The sequence below is a fragment of the Schistocerca nitens genome, chromosome 3 (assembly GCF_023898315.1).
Source record: "Schistocerca nitens isolate TAMUIC-IGC-003100 chromosome 3, iqSchNite1.1, whole genome shotgun sequence".
NCBI lineage: Eukaryota > Metazoa > Arthropoda > Insecta > Orthoptera > Acrididae > Schistocerca > Schistocerca nitens.
The window spans coordinates 461702450-461729370 of NC_064616.1; the positions used below are offsets into that span (position 1 = coordinate 461702450).

The 26921-nt window shown below is 40.8% G+C and overlaps 1 protein-coding gene across 6 annotated transcripts in view; it reads right to left on the minus strand.

Annotated features, from left to right (window-relative positions):
- Positions 1 to 26921, minus strand: part of LOC126248388 (uncharacterized) — a 246169-nt gene that overhangs the window by 57109 nt on the left and 162139 nt on the right. For 3 of the 6 annotated variants that reach the window (XM_049949339.1, XM_049949338.1, XM_049949335.1), the window contains exons 3-4: positions 20793 to 21097; positions 5802 to 5919 (exon numbers count right to left, since the gene is read on the minus strand). In XM_049949339.1, the coding sequence (XP_049805296.1) occupies positions 5802 to 5919; positions 20793 to 21097 (423 nt within the window). Of the gene's footprint in view, positions 1 to 5801; positions 5920 to 20792; positions 21101 to 26921 lie in introns of all 6 variants that reach the window. The other 3 variants (XM_049949336.1, XM_049949334.1, XM_049949333.1) reach the window with 1 other exon arrangement.

Here is a 26921-nt window from a genome sequence, read left to right on the forward strand (position 1 = left end):
CATCATTCAGATAGTTCACAGACCACTTGCTATGTGTGGTTGAATGTCTCACTGTTGAAAAGTGGTACCACAATACTGTCACATGAGAGGTAACTCAAGATGTGCATGACAAACTGTTGTGCTGCCAGAGTTCCCTCAATCACTATCAGCCATGACTCGAAGTCATAGCTGATGGCTCCTCAGAGTATGACACAAGGAGTAACAACACTGTACCTTTTAAAAACATTGACTGAATGCATCTGTTTACGTGAAGGTGTTCTTTAAGTTTGGAAACAGATGAAAATTGGATGGGGCCAAGTTGGGACTGTACAGAGGACAACTAATATCAGTGAATCCGAGGCATCTTATTGTTACAAATGTTGCAATACTAGTGTGTGGTCTGGCATTATTATGCTGAAGGACATGGTTCACTGTGTGTGGACGAACTCTTTGAATTCACACTTTCAGTTTTCTGAGGGTTTCGCTGTACACCAACAGTAACGTTACACTCTGCTATGTTACACACTACAATTTGGAGGCCTCTAGTGGCAGAGGCTTGAAACTTGGGTCAGCAAAGCAGGAACTCTGACAGAGTAATATGCATGTCATGTAATACCTCAGATGATATTGAGAACAGAATAAAAACACTGGAGGTATTACTTTTCAGCACACCCTTGTAAATTGAAAGAACAAAATGTTTGTTCTTGACACATTCCTCCCGAAGAAAAATATAAAATAGACTTGGCACTGACTAAAGTATTTACCCCTTTTATAGCGATAAATAAATGACAACTGACCGAAGAGGAAGTGTCTGTCCTCCAAAAAGGAGCGAATTTTGCTATCATCTCGAGAACTATACCTATGGAAGACATCATTGCTAATACCAAAGCAGCCATTTGGACCCTTCCTTGTGAAAGAGCAGAGGAAATATGCACTGAAATAGCCATGATACTGCACCAAGCAAAACCACCAGCTCGCAACCTGAAGAAAGAAGAGGTACAAGCTATTAAGAACATTAATAACGACATGAATACATTGGTACTGCGTGCCAATAAGGAAAATGTGACCGTCGTAATGAAGACCGAAGATTATGAGCAGAGGATCCGGGACCTAATAGATTCGATGATGTCCTGAAAACTAAGCACAGATCTGACACAGAGTATCACACGAAATATACCTCAATTAATCAAGGCATCCTCTCTGCCGGCGGACATACTGAGGAACCTGCACAACACAGAAGCGCTACCACCTGACCTGTATGGATTACCTAAGATCCATAAGAATAACATTCCACTAAGATCAATTGTTAGTGCTCCTGGCTCACTGACGTATAAACTGGCAAAGCACTTGGTATCTGTGCTCCAGCCGCATATGGGGAAGACTGAAACATACGTAAAGGACTCAGGACATTTAATTGAGAAACTGAAGAAACTAAAACTAGCTTACGAAAGTGCCACTCAGTGACTCTCTGGAGCACATCGCTTCCATTTTCCCCACAAGACATAACAAAGCTCTTTCATGCATGTCTCATCATGAGCTATTTCACTTGGAGTGGCAGCTTCTACGAACAGCTAGAAGAAGTCGACATGGGTAGTCCTCTTAGTCCAGTGGTGGCCAACTTCTTCATAGAACATTTCAAAGCTGAGGCACTGGACTTGGCACCTTGTAACCCTAAGGTGTGGGACAGATACGTCGATGCTACCTTCGTCGTGTGGAGCCATGGTGATGAACAGCTCGGTGACGTCCTAAGACACTCCAACAGGCTCCATGCCAACATAAAATTTACCATGGAAGTAGAAAAGGACAAAAAACTACCATTTCTCGACATGCTGGTCACAAGAGGTGGTGAAAGTCTGGGACACAGTGTGTATCGAAAACCAACACACACAGGCCAATTGCTGCATAAACTTTCAAATCACCACTGGAGCCAGAGACGAGGCATGATTAATATGCTTGTAACGTGAGCAAGATGAATATGTGAGCCGCAGCACCTCAGACATGAAATACAGCACTTGGAAAGTGTTCACAGGAGTAATGAGTACTCCACAAGTTATATTAGGAGTATAACAGAGCCAAAAACTCGGTGAAGTGACAAATCAGAAAAGGACATGTCGGGTATGGCCTTTCTGCCTTACATTCCCAGAGTGACGGACAGAATCAACTGTATATTGCACGAACATGGTGTAAAGACAATTATCAAACCAACAAAGTAGATCAAAGAGTGTCTTAGGTCGACAAAGGAGACAAGGGACCCACATGTAATGGCCGGAATATCCCGCATACCCTGCATGTGTGGAGAAGTTTATGTTGGAATGACTGGGCGATCAATCAACACCAGGATTGCAGAACATAAGTGACATTGCAGGTTGGGGCAGGTGGAGAAATTGGCTGTTGCAGAGCATGCGCTGTGTAAGATGCACCATGTAGTAAAATTCGCCGACATGGAAGCTCTGGCTGTAGAGCACATTTGTCCATAGAAACCATATAAATACATAAACACAAGAATAGCTTCAACATGAAAGAAGAAAGCCTCAGGGTAAATGGATCCTCACTTCCTGTGCTGTAGTGAACAAACTTCACAGGTAGCAAGATAACGGCACTGGAAATGACCACGGAGAAGCCCTTAGACATTGGTGCACCAGGTGCATATAGTTTGTGGTTGTGAGCTCAGCTTCAGCCCACCACCAGCAATGGAGGGTGAATCTTTGACAATGCCAGCAACTTGTGCTGGCAAAATGTCAGAATCATCGTCAGATGAATGCCGGCCTAAGAACCTGAGACAGAAAGAAAGTCATAGTGGAAGTCAGAGAGAAGATTGTTAATGGTTAGCACCAATGGGTGTTGAGAGCAGTACAGCAAGTTGTAGGTTGTAGAACGCTCAAGGAGTCAGTACAAATTAAGAAAGAATTATGTAAACAGGTCATGATGTGTCAAAGAGAATGTTTGATGACTACCAGTTGTGCTGTGAAAATACTGTATTCATTCAAAGGAAGTGCTGTTCACTGCCCCAAATGTATGTGAATGCATAACCCACACAGTCTTCAACACTTGAGCCATTACCGTAACTGATTAAAACCTGGGATACTCACTCAGTACTGAAAGCAGCAATCATCAGAGGGGTGTAACACATCCTTTTGGTCAAGGGTAGGATCCAGCCAGGTTTTTGCATAAGGTATGCAACAATGGAGTGTCTCCAAGCACCTCCTAATATGAGAATTTAATTGAAAATTAACAGGTGTTTTTGGGTGGCCACCACAGTTCATAGTGGAGGATAGGTGAGACCATTTACCTTGATTGTAGATGGTGGATTAGTTACTGTTTGCATAACATTTACTGTCTTATGGACTGAATGGAGACACTCATACTTTTTTCTGGCTTCTTCGGACATGAGGCAGTCAAAGGTTTCTGCTAAACTTGGCAAGCCATTTAAGATACTTCCTGCAACTGGAGTAATCAGGTGCCTGTTCAAAATGGGTATTCTAGTGTAATGGCTGCAGTCTCCACAGATTGGATGATATCTACAGTGTGATACCATATGGCCAAAGCACTTTCATTTGGAATGCCTGATGGGAGGTGATACTGTAGGTGAAACTTTGCACTGATATACCACTTTTCACTTTTTCTGGTAATAATCACCCTTGAAGTCTTTCCTACTTCCTTTCATTCCCCAATGACTATGGCAGATGAAGTAAACACCCTGTTTTCCTAGGTTTGCACATGAATATTAAACTGCTTGAACTATGTGATCGCGGTGAAAAAATAAACTTTGAAACATATCAAGGCTCTGTTGAGGAGTGACTGCAACAAGATATCACCAAGTTTATTGTCTTAGAGTAATGCATGTGAGAGAGGGGGATGCTGTGTTCATCAATATAGATATACATCACACACTGTGTGTCAAAATAACTTCTCCAAATTTGTTTTCAACTTGATTCACAAAGAAAAAAGGTTTTTCAAGTCAAGGAAGGTTAATAATTTGCCCTGATACATCCCAATAAGTATTTCACTTCTTTCCTCATGTCTTGGCTTGCCTCCTACAGTGTGGTTTGGAAAAGGAAGGGGGGAAATAAATGTCTTGGTGCTATATCTTTTCATATTGATAATTTCTGTTGACTTCGTGTGGCACTGTCCAGTTCTGTCAGATGAGAGTGCTAACTTCATACTGCCACCTGCATTTCATTCATTTAATTGCATTTTGTACACTATAATGCCACCTTCTTTAAGTGGGGACTTACCCCAAGGATGATTTTCCACCACAATAATGGCCATCTGCTGTGGAAAACATTGTCCAGAGCCCCCTTGACCCAGATACAAGAGACACATACTCCTAGGCATTCATGAGCACCAACAGAGCATTTCCTGCATGGTCAAGGGGCTAACATTGTAACGCTACATGAAGATAGGTACTTGATGACTGGTTGGCTACAGTGCTGGGCTTCGGGCAAATCGTGCATACTATTTCAATGCAGCACTTAGGGTAGAATAGCACTCCTGCTGGGCCAGTGCCATGTTCAGCAGCCTTCCTTGCAGGACCCACACTGTTGTGAAATTTAGAAAAAGATGGGCATGAAACAAAATAGCAGGGACCATACGATAACTAACTGAAGTAAGGGGGAGTGAAATGTAGGTAGAAAAGGGAATAATTATAACCTAAATTCACATCAGAAAGCAAAGGCAGGACAGGCTGAAGAAAGGTCACCAGTAAACTAAAAACAGAAAGAAAGAAATAGGTCAGAGTAGTGAACTGCTGCATGGGAAAAGAAGAATTTGGGAAATAACTCAGGCCACCTCACTACTCATGCTGCTCTTTCTCATGAAAGAGTTATGAGTCCCCTGGTGGGAGGGGGAGATGGAGAGGGAGAGAGAGAGAGGGAGAGAGAGAGGGAGGGAGAGAGAGAGAGAGAGAGAGAGAGAGAGAGAGAGAGAGAGAGAGAGAGAGAGAGTGGGGGGGGGGGGCATAAAGTTTATTCTCAGGGTTGGATCAGCAGATGTGTGATTTTTTTTTCCATGTTGGAAATATCTGTTCATGATAGATAAATCATAGGGCACTCTAGGAGTAGAAACCTTCTTAGTGAACAGATGTTTAGAAAGTTTTATTCTGGGTGGTCTACACTGTTATTCAACTGCACAAATAATTGTCTTATTATGTAGCTGTATACATTTTACCAGTGCCAAAATGTCAGAGCAATGTTTGTATTTTTCCTGGGGTTGATTTTAAATAAAAGTAAATATAACAACGAGTACTGGCAAAGGAATGTTGTGCACTTTGTTTGATATACATGGACATCACTACAATCACATTTCCAAAAGCTAGAGTAGTAACTGTGAAATGGTCACTGGAGTGTCTTCCAGATGTTTTGTAAAGAATACACTACATAAATGGTGAATCTATGTGTGATCTTATTCCATCACAAAAAATGCATAAACTTACATTAAAAACACTTGCATATATTGAAGAGTCCATAAAACAATCAATTGCACACTCAGTTTTGAGCTCATATCTGAACCCTGGAAGTTATCTTTTTTCCCAAGGGGAAAGAAATGATCCATAGCACTGTTTCAAGCCTTGGAAATAGATGTTTGTAAGGCCTTAATGAACAACTCTCTGAACTACAAGTAACTTCTGTGGATATATTGCTTTCATGAATAGTTTATTATCCCTCATACATTTAGTTACACACTGCTTTCCTGTGAAGGAATGTTAATTTTTTATCTCTTAAAATCCTGGAAACAAAAGCTAAGATAGTTCTGTAAACATGCAGAATGTATACACTGCAATAACAATAAAACAACCATTCAATACACGTTGAGAGGAATGATACCTGATTTGCAGAGAATGTCCCACAATTTCCAATTGTCATAAGAGTTTTCTCCAGTAGCAGGTCATCATTAGTGTGAAGAAGTGCAACCAGACTTTTAGCTTCATTTGCTGTAATAACCCTGTAAATCCAAGAATGACCATTAACCAAAAGCCAATACTTATTGACAGCAGCATTGGTACAATAACAGATTGTCATACCAGACCTATATCACTAGCCCCACTCCCTGTCCCTAAATGCACTATCAATATTGAAATGATTACTTTGAACTATACATTACATGTAGTTTACTTTTACTGCAGAATCTGTGTACTCTAGAGCTGAGTAAGTAAAACAAAGGAGTAGGTCCAGTTCAAAATTGTATCACTTATAGTTGACAAAATTCAATATTCAATGAACAATACAGATAAAAAGTTTCAGTGCTTGATAGATCAATTTTGCACAGCTTTTCAATTTGCTAATTTCTGAAAAATACATGCTTTTCCCTGAATATAGACTGAAAAAGCACATTTTTTCATTAAAGCTCAAGTGTATACTAAATGCATATACTGTATTGTATAATTTTAGCAATGTTACAACATACTTCCATACTTAATCTGATCCCCACCTACATTTCAGTGTAGAGGAAGCTGTACCATAGGTGCCACACAGCGCATGGGCACACCTGGCTGCACATCAGCTCACTCTTGGGCAGATGCAGGTTGGGTAGGCTATGCACCACATGGCCCTATTGCTCATGTTCTGCACATACACTAGCTATTTGGCCACCACAGCTCACAGGCTCCAGGCCGGTGTTGTGTACACTACAGCACAGCTGCCTGACTGTTTGAACATCAGGTGTTTGCCCCTACCTGCTCACTTGTATCTATGGGCATGTGAGCTTGAACAACCTCGTGTGGAAGATACATGGGCTCTCCATCTCTTCATGTCTGCAGTCACAGGTACAGCTTCTCTAACCAACAATCCTATTCCTGAAGTACTTCTTCTATTATATTCTCACTTGTCTTTCTTGGGTGACCTCACACTTTTTTGCCTTCTAGCCTTTCCTCCTCCATTAATCATGGTAGCTGATTTTTCAATATTCACTGAAAGTTTCTGAACCAGTTCAGCTTCTGCACTTGGATAATCGGTTTCAGAGGCTTTGTATTTCAATTTATTTTTCTGAATGGCTGTATCTCTGATCCTGATCCTGTTTTCTACTGATAGAATTTGGTGTTGCTTGGATCAGATTTTTTGTCCATTTGTACACTATACAATATTAGCAGCCATATCTACATCTACATCTACATCCACACACTGCAAGCCACTGTATGGTGCATGGAGGAGGGTACCCTGTACAAGTACTAATGGAGCAAGAGAAAAACAACTGTCTACACTCCTGGAAATTGAAATAAGAACACCGTGAATTCATTGTCCCAGGAAGGGGAAACTTTATTGACACATTCCTGGGGTCAGATACATCACATGATCACACTGACAGAACCACAGGCACATAGACACAGGCAACAGAGCATGCACAATGTCGGCACTAGTACAGTGTATATCCACCTTTCGCAGCAATGCAGGCTGCTATTCTCCCATGGAGACGATCGTAGAGATGCTGGACGTAGTCCTGTGGAACGGCTTGCCATGCCATTTCCACCTGGCGCCTCAGTTGGACCAGCGTTCGTCCTGGACGTGCAGACCGCGTGAGACGACGCTTCATCCAGTCCCAAACATGCTCAATGGGGGACAGATCCGGAGATCTTGCTGGCCAGGGTAGTTGACGTACACCTTCTAGAGCACGTTGGGTGGCACGGGATACATGCGGACGTGCATCGTCCTGTTGGAACAGCAAGTTCCCTTGCCGGTCTAGGAATGGTAGAACGATGGGTTCGATGACGGTTTGGATGTACCGTGCACTATTCATTGTCCCCTCGACGATCACCAGTGGTGTACGGCCAGTGTAGGAGATCGCTCCCCACACCATGATGCCGGGTGTTGGCCCTGTGTGCCTCGGTCGTATGCAGTCCTGATTGTGGCGCTCACCTGCATGGCGCCAAACACGCATACGACCATCATTGGCACCAAGGCAGAAGCGACTATCATCGCTGAAGACGACACGTCTCCATTCGTCCCTCCATTCACGCCTGTCGCGACACCACTGGAGGCGGGCTGCACGATGTTGGGGCGTGAGCGGAAGACGGCCTAACGGTGTGCGGGACCGTAGCCCAGCTTCATGGAGACGGTTGCGAATGGTCCTCGCCGATACCCCAGGAGCAACAGTGTCCCTAATTTGCTGGGAAGTGGCGGTGCGGTCCCCTACGGCACTGCGTAGGATCCTACGGTCTTGGCGTGCATCCGTGCGTCGCTGCGGTCCGGTCCCAGGTCGACGGGCACGTGCACCTTCCGCCGACCACTGGCGACAACATCGATGTACTGTGGAGACCTCACGCCCCACGTGTTGAGCAATTCGGCGGTACGTCCACCCGGCCTCCCGCATGCCCACTATATGCCCTCGCTCAAAGTCCGTCAACTGCACATACGGTTCACGTCCACGGTGTCGCGGCATGCTACCAGTGTTAAAGACTGCGATGGAGCTCCGTATGCCACGGCAAACTGGCTGACACTGACGGCGGCGGTGCACAAATGCTGCGCAGCTAGCGCCATTCGACGGCCAACACCGCGGTTCCTGGTGTGTCCGCTGTGCCGTGCGTGTGATCATTGCTTGTACAGCCCTCGCGCAGTGTCCGGAGCAAGTATGGTGGGTCTGACACACCGGTGTCAATGTGTTCTTTTTTCCATTTCCAGGAGTGTATATGCCTTTGTATGAGACCTAATTGTTTGTATCTTCATGGTCCTTGTGCCAAATGTATGTTGGTGGCAGTACAATTATTCTGCAGTCAGCTTCAAATGCTGGTTCTCTACATTTTCTCAATAACATTCATTGAAAAGAATGTCGCCTTCCCTCCAGGGATTCCTATTTGAGTTCCTGAAGCATCTTCGTAACACCCACTTGTTATCCAAACCTACCAGTAACAAATCTGGTAGCCCACCTATGAATCGCTTCAGTGTTTTCCTGTAATCCATCCTGCTGCAGATCTCAAGCACTTGAGCAGGCTCAAGAGCAGTTTGCACCAGTGTCCTACATGCAGTCTCCTTTACAAATGAACCATACTTTCCTAAATTCTCCCAATAAACCAAAGTCGACCAGTCACCTTCCCAACCACCACTGTCACATGTTTGTTCCATTTCATATCGTTTTGCAACATTGTACCAAGATATTTAAACAATATGACTGTTTCAAGCAGAACACAACTAATGCTGTATCTGAATATTACAGGTTTGTTTTTCCTACACATTCACATTACTGTAGGTATGTTAACATTGGGATGAAGGTAGATTTATCTATAAAAAGTTTCTTTTCTTGAGGAAGTTCTGTGTGACTGCATTAAGCAGATGTCCTGTTGCCCCATTTCTGCTATATTCTCATCTGCACTGATGACAGAAATCAATTACTTAATTTAACAAACCTGTTTTAATGGCATTCTTTCAAATGTGATATCACGCCTTTCTTCCCTTTAGCTTGTAATAATGGATGGTTTTGACTTTTACAACATTTACCTCCACTCCCTTCTTCTTAATTTCTTTCATCCAGTAATTGATGATGTGTTGCATGTTTTGTTCTCTAAAGATTACCTGCAAGAGCCAAGTAGATCAACTGAACCAGTTTCATAGAGTAATTTCCAACAGTCAGTTTTGTAACTTTGCTGCTGCATGCCTTCACTATCCAGTGGAACTACATAACAAAAGAAGATTTGTCAGATGTTAGAGCCTAGTCAGTCTCCTTATCACATAATGAATTCAACAAATCTCTAATTTCCTGTTCTCACATAGTTCCCAGATTTTGTATACAAGCTGCTGATGGATCTACATAAAGTCTAGCTTACTCCACATTCATCTGCAGAATTCCAGAGTTCAGCTATTGGGAGTCTGCTGAATGACTCTTTTAGATCCACAAATGAAACACAAAGTACTTAATTTTCTTTTCAGGTTTTTGCCTGGACATCCTAAGCATTAAGGTTAACCTGTGAGTATCTCTGCGCAAAACATGCTCCTACCTTTTAAATTGTCTTCAATCTTCCTTAATCTATTTTATAAGATCCTTGACTAGCTCTCTCCAGGTATCTAAAGCAGTGAAATGCCTCAACGAATTTTTCACTCATTATTTACTCCAGTTCTTAAAAGCAGGACTGAATACTTTGCCTTGATAACTTCTAGTGTTTTTTTGTCTACCATTTATTCACTATGATTTTTAATAGCAGGTCTTCCACTTCTGTTCCCCAAGATTTTATCATTACTTGTTTCATGCCATTGTGGCCTGCCAGATATTGTACGTCAATCACCAAATAGGTGCCCTCATTTCATAACCCCCCCCCCCCTCTCTCTCTCTCTCTCCCTCACATACACACACACACACACACACACACACACACACACACACACACACACACACACAAATCAAGTGGTAGAAGGGACAACCAGAGAGGGAGGCTTTTATATGTTCACACTAGGATGCTTTTTCTATTAGGTGAATAGCTTAGGGAAAGTCACCCATTAGCTTAGGTAAACCCATACACGTAGGTTAAAATAATACAAAATGATGATTTCACAGCTGCAGTTCATTGCAAGTGTGTACTTTGTGTGATGCTACTGAAGGTATGCTCTACCATTCCAAATACAACTGAACAATGAGATATTTCAAAAACTGTCTGTAACATGTACGAATATCATTATAGTCAATATTCAAAGTCACAGAAGTTTTCAATGGAGATGAAATTAATTTATCAATTCAGCACTTTAAAATTAAATATAAATTGGTTTTGTTATTCCATGTGGTTAACAGACATGACATAAAATTTGGTCAAATGACCGAGCTCTTTAAGCCATAGCAAATGGGCAGAGTCTGTGATGAATTCTTGCTTCATCTTGGGCTGGGAAAAATTACGGGATAAAAATTTCAAATAAGTTTTCAATGAGCTGAAGAGATAAATGCTCTAATTCTGATGAGAACAATTAGCTTATCTCGTTGATCTTTGAATATATTAACTTCATTATGAGCCTGTTATTTTATCACATAAACTAGAGGATTGGCTTTACTGAGTTCATAGTTATAATAGAGAAGAAAAATAATTTCCTGAATAATGGGATGCAGTTCACTCCAAGCTGGTAGCTGCCACACTGTTCTCAGCAACCGCATGTCTCCAACCAATCACCATTTCTATACCTGCCACCACTGCAGGGTCTTAGTTTTTCCAGTATTTCTAATCACTCTGTGCAGTTTGCAATTTCAGCCCTTTATTAACTCAAACACTAAGCTGCAACTTCATTTAATCACTATCTGAATTTTTACAGTTTCCTTTGTTTCCTTTTTTTATTGGTATCTGGTGTACATACCATGCAGCCAGCAACATATTACAATTGTAGTACATCTGATGATTACGCAAATTTCTGTTAGTACATACAGAGCAAATAGTAGCTAAGAACTATATGTGTAGGCTACAACCTCTTACAAATATCATTGACGATTTAGAAAGTTTTTGCATTCTCTGATACAAGCATAGTGGTGATATTAGAAATACAATGGTGTTTCAGTTTGCTTAGTCTCTTACACAAAGTTACCTACTGATCAACATAACATTCAAAAGGAAAGTCTAGATGATTTAACCCACATTCTGATACAGAAAACAATCAATTTTTGACAAAATAATTCAACTGGATAGACAAAAAATCTACTCACAAAGCGAAGGTTGTAATTAGGCAAGCTTTTGGAGCCAGTGGCTCCTTCTTCAGGCAGGAGGGTTGAAGGGGAAGGAAGAGGGGTGAAGGAAAATGACTGGAGAGGTCTAGGTAAAGGGATAGATTTTGGGAAAGTCACCCTTCTCATCCTGTGCAGTAAGTCTCCCTTGACACCCGGTTCTGGTTGACTTTCCCAAAATCTTCCCCTTTTCCTAGACCTCTTCACTCCTTTTCTTTCATCCCTCTTCCTTCCCCTTCAACCCTTCAGTCTGAGAGAGGAGCCACTGTCTCCGAAAGCTTGCCTAATTACAACCTTTTTTTGTGTGTGTCTTCTGCCGCCACTTGGTTAGTAGATTTTTTATCTGTCCAATTAAACATTCTGATGTTGAGTAGCAAAAACAACTTGGGAAGTATCTAAAAACTATTCTGTGGAGGTGTTTAAGAAAGTTTCCATGATAGAAATGTACCCTTATCACTGTCAGATACCATCTACCCCATTTCTAATCTGTAACCAATCACCTTCCGGGATGAGCAGTTTGCACATTACCATATTAGTGGCCTCTCTACTATCTTGTTTTTTCCATTCCTCTTTCCATGTTTTATATACCCCCGCTTAAATTGTGGTGTATGGATTGAAATTGGTAGTACGTTAGTGCCTTAACAAGATGTATTTGGTTTGATGAAATACAAAGAAAGTTCATTATATGTATTATGTTTATGATATGAATGTTTCATGTCTCAGTACTTCTGAGGTGTTGAGAGCTGATAATAAAGCTTAATGAGTCAAATACATATCAACTTTGGGTGTTTGTGTGTTGGGTCTTCAGCCAATATAGATTTTCTGAAAGATGACATTGTTCCACAGCTGCTTGTTTTTATAAAAGCTGTTATTTGTTGCTATTAACAGTTTTGGCCATTGAAACAAAAGAAATATGTTATAAAATCAGTCCACTGTGGAATGTTATTTTCCAGAAAATTTATAGTAGCAAAGGACCCACAAGGAACGAAACTGATTGAAGGTTTGTCACACCAGGTTTGGGTATAGTTGTAGTATATCACAATACTGGGACCAGGACACTACAGTGGGTGATATGCATTTTTTGGAAAACTCTGACACAAAGTAAGTTCTTCACTCACAGCTCATGTACTTGACAATGTCTTAGTGAAAAAATCTACGAGACTGCAGATACTGTACTCATAATGGCTATTGCACTAAGGGCGACACTTAATTCACACTCCTAAAGGACACCATTTTCTTAGGTATATTGGACTGTGAGTATATTGCCAACTTAAAACATAAAATACCTGAAAGGAAAGATCACAATATAATGGACAGAGTGTCCTGGCAGTACCATTCACACAGTTGTTGGATATTACTTATCTCCATGTAGTGTCTGTTGTATTCGTCCAAATAATTCTGATACCCAACATCCAAGGTAGCAAGAAGTGACGCGCCCTACTGCAGAATAATTGTGGTTGAACAAGGTAGCTGGCTTGCTTGTTTGCCACAGATGTAATCACAGAGCATTATATCTAAAATATACATAATATAGGAAACAAAAAATAAAATGAGTAATAAACATTTATTAAAAGAATTTATACAGAATGAAACACTCAGCTACGAGCACTGGGTGGTGCATGGCACTGTAGCTAATGTCCTGTTCACTAATCTAACCTAACACATTGAAAAGAGAACAATCTAATCTATAGATGCTCAGTATGGACTGCTGTATCCAGCTACATGTTTGGCTCTAATCTGAAGAACACTTAGGCACTTGATACTCTGCATTTACTGTCTGACAATCACTCATGTATAGTAGCTAGCTACAGTGGTAGTAGCTGTTGATCTGCACTGGCTGAAGATAACTGTAAACTGGAACTGTCTGAACTGTAGAACTGTTGCTGGGCAAGCTGTAGGAATGATTGGTTGGATGTGTGTGGTGCATGTCTCCATTTCCCAGTGACCACCAGAATGATTTAAACCTGTGTACTATTTTGCAAATTAGTTCCAGTTATCAGTACCCTCTGTGGCAGCTGACATAACTATAGGCAGATGGAGCTCACTATCTGAATGTCTCATGGCAGAAGCATAAATTGGTTCCAGTTTATAAGCGCCATCTGTGTGGTGACAGACTGGAACCTTGAGGCACCTGGTGTGAAGAATACCTGAATGGTGGCAGACTCTTGTGATACTGCTGTGTACCATATGACTCCAGACACACCAGTGTCATAGGTATTTTCCTATCAGGTGTTGTCTCTTGTATCAGTGCCACCAGGAGTGTTGAGTTTAGTGAAGTGCCATGAAATAACAGCCTTTGCATAAGGCGTAAAATTTTGAAGTCTTCCCTGCCAGAGCAAAAGGTGAGCAAAGCAGGGCAGTCTGCCGACAAGGGAGGATCACTGATGTCACATGTAATAAGCCACAAGACAGAGTTAATCGCTGCACACCATAAGAGTTGGTGTCAAAGATGCCACTGCAACAGAATGACATCACAGGGAGAGAGGAATGCAGTCATTTTGATGACTATGCAGAATGGAGTACGAAGGTGTAAGTTGGACACAAGAATAACTATTCGGTATGCCAACTCTGTAAAATAAATCTGTTGCTGCTCCTGAAAGGTGAAGTTGAGACAACTTTCAGCTTCAACCAGAGTGACCAGAGGACCTGACCTGGCAAGAAAAGCAGGCCAAGCAATGTCAATGCTGTCTCACTGCAGCAAAAGCACATGAGCAAGTCTCGCATAAATATTACTCCTGTTCTGGTGGGGGGAACTACTCAATTGTCAGCCATCCAGCCTGGAAATCAGAGCTCTGATGGTCTATCCCCTGCTCATCTAGCTGTCTACAACCTGATCACTTAGCTGCCACAAGCTACAGCATCTCCATCCAAGTTGAGACTGACAGGAAGCTATGGGCACCATCATTCAGTGGGCCTTCTGGTGGCCTATCCAGTGAGTTCAAAGAGAAGGCCATCATACTTCACTGTGGGGGCATGCAGCTTCCACTGCCCGCCTTCCACTACTGTGGTGAGACTCTGATGCTGCTGGCTATTCTTCTGGCAAATGGCCACAGCATGACTCCAGAGTTGGTGGTGCCTCTCCAGCATGCAGTCTATAGTATGATCATATGTACCCTCACCATCCACTTTCCAGAGCTGCTAGCAGCCATGTCTAGAGCGCATGCTGCCACCTGCGCAATGTGGTCAGTGGCCTCGTGATGTTGTTGGGCCTGACATAGCTTCATTTGCCACTGTACGACAAAACTGCACACCATGCACAGATGTTGGTACATTCCCAGCATCGTGCACACCACTCCTGCTCTGCTGTTGGGGGCAGCCTGTGAATCAAGACAACTGTATATTTCTGAGCAACAAATGTTTACTTTGTTAATAATGTTTTACTAGCACGATGAGGCATGTAATAGGCTTGAACAGGCCACACTGCACCACTGCAACCCACAACAGTAAAGGTTTCAACTCCAGCTTAACAGTAGAGTGATACCTAAGGAAACCACACTGAAGGTGACTGAAAGGTTTTCTGGTTTAGAATGTCCATACTAAGTATCTGTTGAGCATTTGTTCTGTTGTCTTTGATACACAACTGGTAAGTGTTACACTGTGACAATAACTACAGCTGATGTGATCCTACCCGAGTTCTGGAATGGGGATCACGACTGCTTCTCTACAAAAATCACTATATTCTTCCACAGGTCAGATTCTATTAAAGAGCCTAAAAATTACTTCTTTAGATCAAAATTCACATGTCGCTACATATTGCACACCACTTTGGCTCTGGCATTGTATTACCAGACAATGATAGCACAGGTTCAAACTCTACCATAAAAGAGTGGTGTTTGGACTTCATCTACAGTAACACTGAAGAATACAAACTATTATCCGTCTGTCACTAACAGCTAAATAGCACTCCTTGTTCCACCAAGGGCCTGGCCATCTGCCAGTTTCAACACACAACTTCATGATATGGACATCAGCAGTTTTCTAGATCACAGTACTGACACATTCTATCATGTAACGAATTCTGGATTTGTATTTGAATACAGCCAGATTCTGTACAGCATACAGCTGGTTTCGTTAAATATCTGTTTATTTAGTTTGGTGGCAGATATTGATGTTTCCGGTATGGGAATTCAAATGGCAAAGTGGTCACTAGAGTGTAAGTTCTCTGCCATGTCTCAGACAACAGTATTAGTTAGCATAAAAGAGCAAAGTGCTGTGCAGCTATGGGTGATATGTGTGGAGTGCTGAAGTGTGCTCCTTTCCCTGTACTGGGTAGGCAGATATCATTTGATAAGAGGAACTTCTCCACAACTCAAGCCCTGGGACAAATAGATGTAGAGTCCCACAGAATATAATGCACATTACGATCCCTCAGGAAGAGAAAGGGGATGGGCGAGATCATGTATGAAGTCCTCAGGAACTTCATTATCCACACATTCTTGAGGTACCAGGTCAGGGAGTACAAAGTTATTCTTAATGGTGTGTAAGCCTGAATGCTTACTGCTCAAAGGTGGCTCGTGAGGGTAACAGGTAAAGAATGGTGTGTGTTGTGGATGAATATTGCTCTCTCACCGTACGTATAATCCTTCTAGTGGATGGGGTAACCTTTCAATACATGACTGAAAGTTTGAAACACATCTCACGTATGCATAGGCTCAGGTTTAGTGCAAGGTTTCTTTGTATTTTGTCTGATCTGGATGTGGATTTTGCCTTTTTTGTTGGTGAAGCAGGTTGTTTGGAAAATGTTCAACTACTTTGTGCATCTTCCTTTGTGACCAAGAATTTTCTCTGGTAATTACCTACGGAATTTACATGGAGTTCTAACACTGAACAAGATGAACCTGTTCAATGGCTATCTTTCACACATATGCCATATGTTGCCTTGTCATTTCACCTTTGAGAAGTGACAACATCTCTAGCATTTATGGCGCCACATTGGACTGGGCACCATCAGTTGAATAAATCTGGACTTAACATGCTCTGGAGGGATAAGCAAACTGAACGTAAGGATAAAAATGGCAATCTATGGCAGCTCACAATTCACTCTCCTCAACATGTTTCTAGTTTCTGTTATGCCTTCCATTTCCCATCCTTTCCATGGTTCAGTGATGTCCATGTCCAAATTATAACATACTTACTGAAGTCAAAAGAATTGTGCTTTTCCACTGCAATGGCATAATGACCAAAATTCTTAACAGTCCAGAGGTGTGGTCGCTTGGTGACACATAGTAGTTACAACCAAAAGCATTTTGCTGCACAGCTGTTTGACAGCTTTTACAATTTCAGCAATACTTTCCAAAGTTTTGTTGATGTACAAGGGGGGCTACATTCTCAAAAGACTCCTCTTCTCTCTTTATCACAATGAAGATTTTTTGACACTATCATGCCCTGTCACAATGATCAAGGTTTTATTTTGATAATGTAACACTGGAAATACTATTCTGTCAAGTTTGATTTCTTGTTTGTGTATTAGTTATCTCTCTAACAGCCCACCAGTACCACTGAAACATTTATTTTTGTGTTTATGAGGATCTAAATGTATTCTAATGAACAGTTAGGTACCTGTACACTACACCCATGCACAGCCATCTTACCTGCCTAAGCCTTATACAACTGGGGTGTGAAAGGTTTCCTGGCCAATATCCATTAATGACTGTTTTGCCTACACAGCCACTGATGTGCAGCAAAACTTAAGGCTGAGGTGTTTTTTGGGGTTTGTATCATTCTCACAAATTGGATAGTTACGAAAAGCCCCTCACTTTCTGAAACACACATTATTCCATCATCACACCCTATAGAGTTCACTGTAACACATTCAAAGTTTGCAATGATAGATAACCTGCAGCGCTGACCAGCCCACAGATTGGGAACAACACGTTCAGTATTACTGTGACTGGAGTTTGAAAGATCTGATTCAATGAACCCACTGAGGCTGTGCTGACCACCATGAGGCTGTCAACAGCAGGTCACCTAGCATGGATGGAAGTCAACGATGAGGAAATGGGCAAGTGGAGATGGCACTACAGATAATCAAATCCAGCCAGTAACCCAGAGAGTGAGACCAAGATGTAGCAAAATGGAAGCCACAAAACAACAGTGCATTATGACTAGCAACTTTGTGTGGCAATGGGGCAAGGCGATGTTAATGCTCGTGTATTAACAGCTCTGTAAAACGCCCAAGTTCCAAGTCCATGCTGTTTGGCACAGGTTTACAAAGTTTCTGGGTCAAGATACCAGAGATACGATGGTACCTGGTCATCACAGACTGAGCTTCTGCGGGAGTAGTAAAAAGACAGTCAGAAATTAAACTTACAGCAAGGAAAGGAAAGTAACACCTGGCAGCCTGTAAGTGCAAGATCCTATTTTTAGGTGTAGCTGCACAAGTATGAATGAAAAATATTTTCATTAATGTTAAAACCAGTCATGTATACATATCCTGTAAACTGATTCATTCCACATCATTTCAACAAAAGAATCATTCAAATGATGTTTCAATTTGTAAGTAATTGGCTAGCAAATGCTTGGGATGCTGTATCTGCCACCCACACACACGCGCGCACCCACCCACCCACCCACCCACCCACCCACCCACCCACACACACACACACACACACACACACACACACACACACACAAAGAGTTTTAAGCCACCTCTTGGCTGTGATAAGTAGCATCATAAGTAGCAGTATCTATCATCAAATATACGGTACTTGAGACTGAAGTAGGGTAAGATCAATTACATGAAAGTGAAGATCAATGAGGTGCAGGATTAAAAGCAACAGTTAGTCGCCTATGGTAAACCTAGGTGCAAGATTAGCTCGATGCACCCTCACACAACTCCCTATTGCAGTCTAGTCACAGGTATTTCTGATGCGAACAAATGTATGACCAGATGAGAAAATACGAATGCCATATAACAGCTGTGCTGCAATTTGTGTGCTGTGTTATAAAGCGATAAAAACTAATCTGCTCTGTGGCCAGTCATAAATTCTGCAACCTGAATGCTGAACATGCTGCACACAATATAAATGACTTCAACAGCTTCTTTAGTACCTGTGCCATTTTGGTCATCTACCCCAGCACTAGATCCACTGAACACTGCAAATAGGTATTGCCCCTTCAAACATGTTCCTTTCTTACAATACACCTGTAGTCCTCAATTCACTACAAGTCCACGTTTTTTTACATCCACAACTGGGAAAGCCAATGCAATGGGCTTTGACACCATATCCAACGTCATGGGACATTGTTGTCCAAAATTCCAGGAAGCGTACTGAAGCCTCATCATGCACACACCCCATGATTCAACTGACAGGGGAACATTATGTAATAGAAAAGACAGTGGATCTCTCAGTAAGGTGATGTATACTGATCCAGTCAGTTGTAGATGGTCACTCGTAATGCCATACTGTACACTGAATCTGAACCACTGAATCTGAACCAGCACTAACTAACTAACTGATGATTAGTGGTAGCCACAATGTAGGGCAAGTTATGATGCCATCTTGTCCCAATAAGGCCTCATCAGTGAACAAAATGGATGACATGTACAATAGTACATAATTGGCCACAGACATAATTCTGCCTGTGGCAGTCCCTTATAGCCTTTGCATGTGTTACAGGTACAAGACATAAATAAGTAGAGATGGATTCAAAGGCATGTGACTGACATTCATTTCATGGCCTACTCTTTTGTGATCACATTGATTTATTGACTTGTGAACAATACGACAAAACACACACACACACACACACACACACACACACACACACACACACACACACACATACAAACACAGCAGTTACTGAGCCATCAGTGTTCTGCACGAGTCAGTGCAAATGAAGCAGTATCAAACAAAAATCCAGTGAAACTTCCTGGCAGAGTGCAGAGTGAAAATCTCATTCTGAAAAATCCAGTGTTTCCTTGGTTCAGTGTCATAAGACATACAAGCTGCTGGCTTCACAAAATTCTGATTTTTCATGACACTAAACCAATGCTCTATCTCAATGAGTTACAATAGATGCATGTTTTATGTTTTTTCAACAATCTTTTCAGGGTGTACATTTCTATTTAGTGAGTAACTATATCCAAAATGCACACTATTTTTGGAAGGTTTAGTCTTCTATGCTGGCTGACATTTTGGTCAATGCTAAATGTTTGTTTACGTCTGTTTTCTGCCCTATTCCAAACAGCAGCATATGGTCACTGCAGCATGTGTTAGTTCATCAGATGACATAGTCAGTTACTGGTAGTGAAGAAAACAAAATAATTTTACTGAATGATGTATTTAGCATCTACTGCTCGCATCTGACACAATGAAAAAGGTATACTGCACAGGGATATCTACTGTACATACAGACATAACATTTAGTGGAAAAAGTTTCCAACGTGATTTGTGACTGCAGCTCAATTTTTGATCAATGAGGTATTTAACACTCAGATTTCTTTAGCTTTCTATTACTAGATTTTTTCCTCCTGCTCTGTATCTTTGCATGAACCAAGCTTCACTTTTGTTCGATAAAATCCAAGGGGAACAAATTATGACAATAAAATCAGTTCTCAACCACTGACTTACATATGTTTTGGAAAGAAATATTTCACATTAAAATTAATTGTGGCAGGTTACATAATGATGAACACAATAAATTATTCCTATAGCCAAAGGAAAGAAGGCAGGAAAGGACGATTAGAGTTCTCAACAATACCATTAGTTATGTGGCACAAGCTCAGATTATGCAAGGAAGGGAAGGAAAACGGCCATGCCTTTTTCAAACGAGCCATTTGCCTTTGGAAATTTAGGGAAATCATGGAAAACTTAAACCTGGATGGCTACACAGGGACTTGAACCATTGTCTCCTGAATGCAAGTTCATTGCGCTAACCACTGCGCGACCTCAATCAGTTATACCAATGGATTTGCACAATACTTGTAGTAGTATAACTAGAACTTTTTTATATCATAATTTTGTACACACCAAGATACTCTGTGCAAATGATGTAAAGTTGTACAGAAAAATCCATTTTATACATAAAAGGGTAGCATTACAAAACCTGGAGATTTTACATTCTATGTTACAGGCTCTGGAAATTAAAAAGATATTGTAAATAAGATAATCTGATACAAGAGTGATACTCTGTCAGTGATCAAATTAATACAAACAAACAAATATATAAGATAAAATGTTTTAAACAAAGAGTACCTGTGTCTCACACTGAGCGTGTCAAGCCGCAAACGAAGCTCTTCCTCTCCATCCCTGAGCAGCTTCTCAGCCTCTCTCTTCGTGTCCTCCTCCTTGTCCTTTTCTGAGGCAGCTGAGCTGGATCGTGACTGTGTCTGTTGGCGACCACGAAGAGAACGCCGTGCCCATCGTCTGCGCATGGGGGATCCCAGGAGTTCTGCCTCTCCATGGATGTGCAAAGCACTGAGATTCTCTGTAGATCGGCTGGCCAGAATGTGTCGTACATCCACTGGACTGAGAATGCGTGGAGAGCTCCATGGTGAGCACTGCTCCATTATGAATGAGACAAGTATGGTTAAGTAAGTCACTTTCAGAACATATTAAGCGAAAAAGTTTGCAATGATAACTTCAAATTAAAAATACATGGTATCAGGTTATACACTACACACAGGTAAAAAAAAATCTGAAACATATATTAACAAGATTGTGACCATTTTTGACATTAAAAACAAAACCATGCTTAAAAATTCCATAAAAGGTGAATGTTACATTATAAATAAGAAAACTTAACGACCATATGATGTCCATGTGTCATAAACAACTATGACAAAGAATCTGGGCACCATACACTTATCACTCTCAATTGAGCAGTTTGCTTTTAAATAACACAGTACATGAATGGTTTATCAGTAAATTTTCAAGTAGTATATAGAACCCATTTATAGGACTGTAACTTATGCTAGTAGAATACCTGACAGTTTCAGTTTGTGGTTATGTTTTCAGAGAAATATGAAAGTATTTCTAGGATGAAACTCTAACATTGCAGCTACAACAGTATCACACTCATGTGTATTTATCACTCCTCATTATCAATTTAGTGAGAAACTTCTTATACACTCATGTTCAAGAATAACAAAACACCTTGAATGACTAGAGATAGGATGTTCATATTCACAGGACATGTGGACTAGTATGTTCTGCAGAAATGGTTAGCATTTTAACCACGTCAGCCCACGGGTTCCAGGTAAAGACAGATATCACGGCACAACACCACCTACTGGTAAAATGTGCCTGCGGCTCTCCTTGTCACTATAAACCAAAGTTTTATTACGGCATGGGTTACGTGTGCATCATCCACTTCTCCACCTACCTTTGACGAATGTGCAGAAGCATGCTAGATGACAGTGGTATATGGAACAATGTCACTGGGGAGACAGGAACGGCACCATACAGTGTTTTTGGATGAATCAAGGTTTGTTTGTTCGAAAGTGATCGCCACATTTTGGATCACCACAGACGGGGGGAGGTGGCATCACAGTGACTACATTCGTACATGACACACAGCACAAATTCAGGGCCTTATGGTGTGGGTGCAACCAGAAATCACAGTTGGTGCATGTCCAGAGCACTGTGATGAAGTGACCTATGTGAATGACATCCTGTGACCTGTAGCCATACCCTTTCTACAGAACACCCTATAAGTCATTTTTCAGCAAGACAATGCATGACTTCCACATTCACAAAATTTTTACTTGTGTGATACTTTTTTGTGTCACAGAAGAGAATTCTAAGATCTACTGGGAACTGAATGCTTAGAATTTTTGATTACCAATTTGACACTTAACTGATTCCATTAGTGTATCTAAAACTTTAACATAACACTAATAGACATCTCCAAGAAGAACCAGGACATCAGTAAAATAAAGGAAGAAAGTTTAAAGCAACAGGCAATCTACACTCCCACACAGAACAGTACAAAGTCACAAAGGGGAGCAAGTTCAAAAAGAGTAATGTACCGCCTTAATAGGCTTTTAAAAGTACACAGCACTTTAAAAATCAGAAGGCAATGAAGAAACAAAAGAGTCAACAATTCTTAATAAAGTAAAATAAATGAAAGATTGTAGTCATCAACATAGGTCTGCAAGTACTCTAGAATAGATATAAAAACGCGGAATTATGACGTCCATTGTTTTTCTAAGAAAACAGATCTTGACTCTACTGATGATCAATCATTATGTTTAATGATTTTCCTGTTTTTCAATACACTTCCAATGAAATCCACACAACCAAAATCCGCACTGTACAATTGAGATACCGTTTAGGCAAATTTACTCATGTCATCAAATATTTCGTCGAGAATCATGTTGTTGTGATCTAAGGAGTAGTCTGTCCCTATACAGGAGCAAAAAGTTTGCTAATTCTGTTTTCAAATATTATAATATTCATAATAAAAAAATGTCATTCTATGTAAAGTAGACACTAATGACAGTAGACCTAATACTAGTTATGCATCCACCTTAAAGTATCAAATTGTTCCCTGACCCTTCATACAAGCTGCTATTCTCTCATGTGTAGACTATAAGTTTCTGGAAGAAGCAGACAGCTCTCTCACAGTTTGACCAGAGATCGAGCATGCAGTCCAAGACTTGTGACATAGTTCCAAGTGGTCTAACAGATCTTTGCATTTTGAGGAGCACTGCTTCCACAGCCTTCCTGAAAATTTTAAATGAAGTCATTCCGCTTTAGGCTATTAAAATATTATTTACTGCAATTGAAACTTCAACAAATGGTCATTGTCGAGCATTGTGAAACGTTGGGACCCCTCAAAAACACAAAGTTGTGAGATGCTGGGACATAATACACAGAAGTGTAAAATCAAATACATCTACAACACCTGCTACATGAGATTTTGACTTAAGTGTTTCTTGTGGATGTTGTTTTTATCATCCTGTCTGCTGTTTGCCATTATTCTGTCAGCATTGTGATGTATGCTCACATGGTGTATGAAACAGTGAATAGATTTAAACCACCACATGTATTTGCTCTTACCCTGCCGGGAACTATGTTCCAGCACATCACAACTTTATGTTGTTGAGTGGGTCACATCATCTCACAATGCTTGACAATGATCATGTATCAAATTGCAATCACTATAAATAATATTTTAATATTTGAAACTGGATTGACTTCATTAAAAACAATCAACACTGCTGAGTCCACCATAATAACGCAACCTTACAAGCAGGAAACAGTGGGGGCTTTTTGTATGCCACTCTGCTTCAGATGTTAGTTAGAGCGACTACTGTTTCCATTTTCATTCAGAAACCAGTTTAAAGTGTACATGATACCTTCCTATATCAAATTCAGCCTTGCAGCAAAATTAATTTGTGATAAGTCATGCTAGATTTCTGTGAACCCAATCCTTTATGATCATCTGGTGTGACTTCTGGGCGTCACAATCGTTGCTAAACACTAATAAATGTGAGAAAGGATCAATTAACAAAGTGAACTCCTTTCCTTAGTGCATATCCTCTAACATGCATTTTCCCTTCATGGTTACATTTAGATTGCACACAATTTTGCACATATCACACAAGACAAGGGATGAAGTCTACACTTTCTGTGCATTGACTCTGTCCAGACTGCAATGCCACCTAAAGATGACTGAACAATACTTGTAACACAGAAGTTATAATTTTTTTCTTTCATGTGCTTGCTTGTCCATGAGTAAAAGATGCATGAACTCTATATGAAGATTAGTCATAAAATTTCAATTACTACTGAAGAGTTGATTAATTAATCAAGACACACAATGGAAAATCTAGGATGGAATAATAACAATATTATGAAAAGGACAGATTGCAACTTTATTTATAGAGAGGATGTTGAATTGCAATAGGCACAACAAAAAGACTGCCAAAAGGCCCTCTTCTAAAGCACACACACACACACACACACACACACACACACACACACACACACACGTATAGCAGTCTTTTTGTTGTGCCTGTCTGTGACACATCTCCTTAATTAATCAAGTGTGTGTGTGTAGGTACATGTCATTTAAATCCCTTTGTGACAGTACTGTAGCATATTGTTACAGCAGCCAAACTAAAATGGCACAACCCATTGATAAAAACAAGTATCATGTGGTAATTTGTTCTCGGCAACAACAGAAATGTTGCAGCTGTGTCAAGTGAATCCAGATGACATCTTCAGCCATCTTGATTGGCCTGACAAAGCTGTAACATTTCCATTGTTGATTTGCCATCCAGTAGACTGATGTCATTTAGGACTCTTTCCATTTTATCAGTGAAAACTGGCACTTGAAGTCAATGAACTCATTTTCAAGAGTAGTGGGCTTCAGGAAACATCCCACCATACTGATTTAGGTTTTAGTAATTTTTATAATTCTCTCAGGAAAATACCAGAATGGCCATTCAAAAAGGCTTGGCCTATTTGAACCCAATTCTTGCCCAATCAAATCTTCTGTTCTGTCTCACAAGCTCGTAACATCTGCACAATTTTAAACTTTGATCTTCCTTTTCCTTTTCATGGATTACAATGCTCCTCCCACACAGTTCATTTGATGAAAGACTTTTCAAGATGAGGATGTTACCCAATGGCACCTGGCCTCAACTTATGTGAATTTGAATGTTTTATGAATAAACATGTAGAAAGTCCCACTATTTATTGATTAAATAACTGGAGATCATACATGGAAACAGTGACAGCTATGAAGTATTTGGGAATATCTGTCCAAGGACGTTTAGGGTAGAGCAACCACATGAAACTAGTTGTAGAAATGGCAGATGCCAGACAAAGTAACACACGAAAATAGTAGTTGGTTTGCCTGATTCCTGAGCACTGTAGCCAATATTGGAACCTATGCAGGTTGAATTAACACAGAATTGTTCACATAAATTTTTTGAAGATAATTTTGAATTCGGCAGGAGAAGATTCATCAATAAGTGCCAATCAAACTACACGTGAAATACACACTATGAAGAATACAATGCAGAGATAGAGTGCTAGAATATCAAAAACCATTCATGCAAACTTGGAACAAATGATTTTGAACCCAGATTTCAGCTTTGTCAATGGGTTATGGGGTAATACACTGACAGAAGAAAACTCAACATCAAAAAATAATTAATGTAAAGTAATGAAATTTTGGGAATATATTTGTCTAGGTAACATATTTAAGTGATTAACATTGCAAGATCACATGTTAATGTAAGCACAAGATAAGCAATTGCAAATGTAAAATGCTGGTCACTAACAACCACTGTAATCGGCAGAATGTTAAATGTAAGCATGCACATGTGCATGCATTGTGTTATACGGTTGCCAAATGTCAGTTTGTGGGATGGAGTTCCAGGCTTGTTTCACTTGGTCGGTCAACACAGGGATGGTTAATGTTGTTTGTGAATAACACTGGAGTTGTCATCAATGATGCCCCCATATGTTCGATTGGAGAAAGATCTGATGATCAAGCAGGTCAAGGCAACATGTTGACACTCTGAAGAGCATGTTGGGTTATAACAGTGATAGGTGGGCAAGTGTTATGCTGTTGGAAGACAGCTCCTGGAATGCTGTTGATTGGTTGATTTGCGACAGACGACCAAACAGTGGGGTCATTGGTACCATGATCTAGGATGTTGGAAATCAAGGGAAGAACAACACAAACAGCACAGTCTGTGGAATACTATTCATGAATGGCGGGACAACAGGACGATTCACCAGACTGCCATACAAATTTGCAGTCAGTATGCTTGAGATAACCATGAAAGTACACTTGCTGTCATAGGAAATCATATCCTTCCAATAATTCCAAGTCTAGGTCCGGTGTATGTAGCAAGCAGACAGGTTGGGTCTGGTCCTCAACTAGGCATCACTGTGGTGCCACCAACTGCTGCTAAAATTGCTGTGCAGATGCTGTACGATACATCAGACCCATACGCTGAACACGGCAGTCTTTCCGCTTGGTAGTGCCACATGGCTGTCTGAAGCACAGTCTTCTTGAGATTGTACATTCCTGTGACCACTGCAGCCAGCAATCATGTACAGTGGCTTCATCCCTGCCAAGTCTTTCTGCAGTATCAAAGAAGGAACCTCTGGCTTCTCGTAGCCCTATTACATGACATTGTTCAAACTCAGTGAGGTGTTGATAATGGCGTCTTTGTTGCCTTAAAGGCATTCTTGACTAAATCAACTCATCATGTCCAATCTCAAAGGTGAATAAATCAACTCATCACGTCCAATCTCAAAGATAACTAACACTCATGACTGCTAGAGAGTGTACATAAAGCAAACCTGATTTTAATCCTCATAGTGGCGCTACTAGCGCCAAATCTGAATAGACATCAT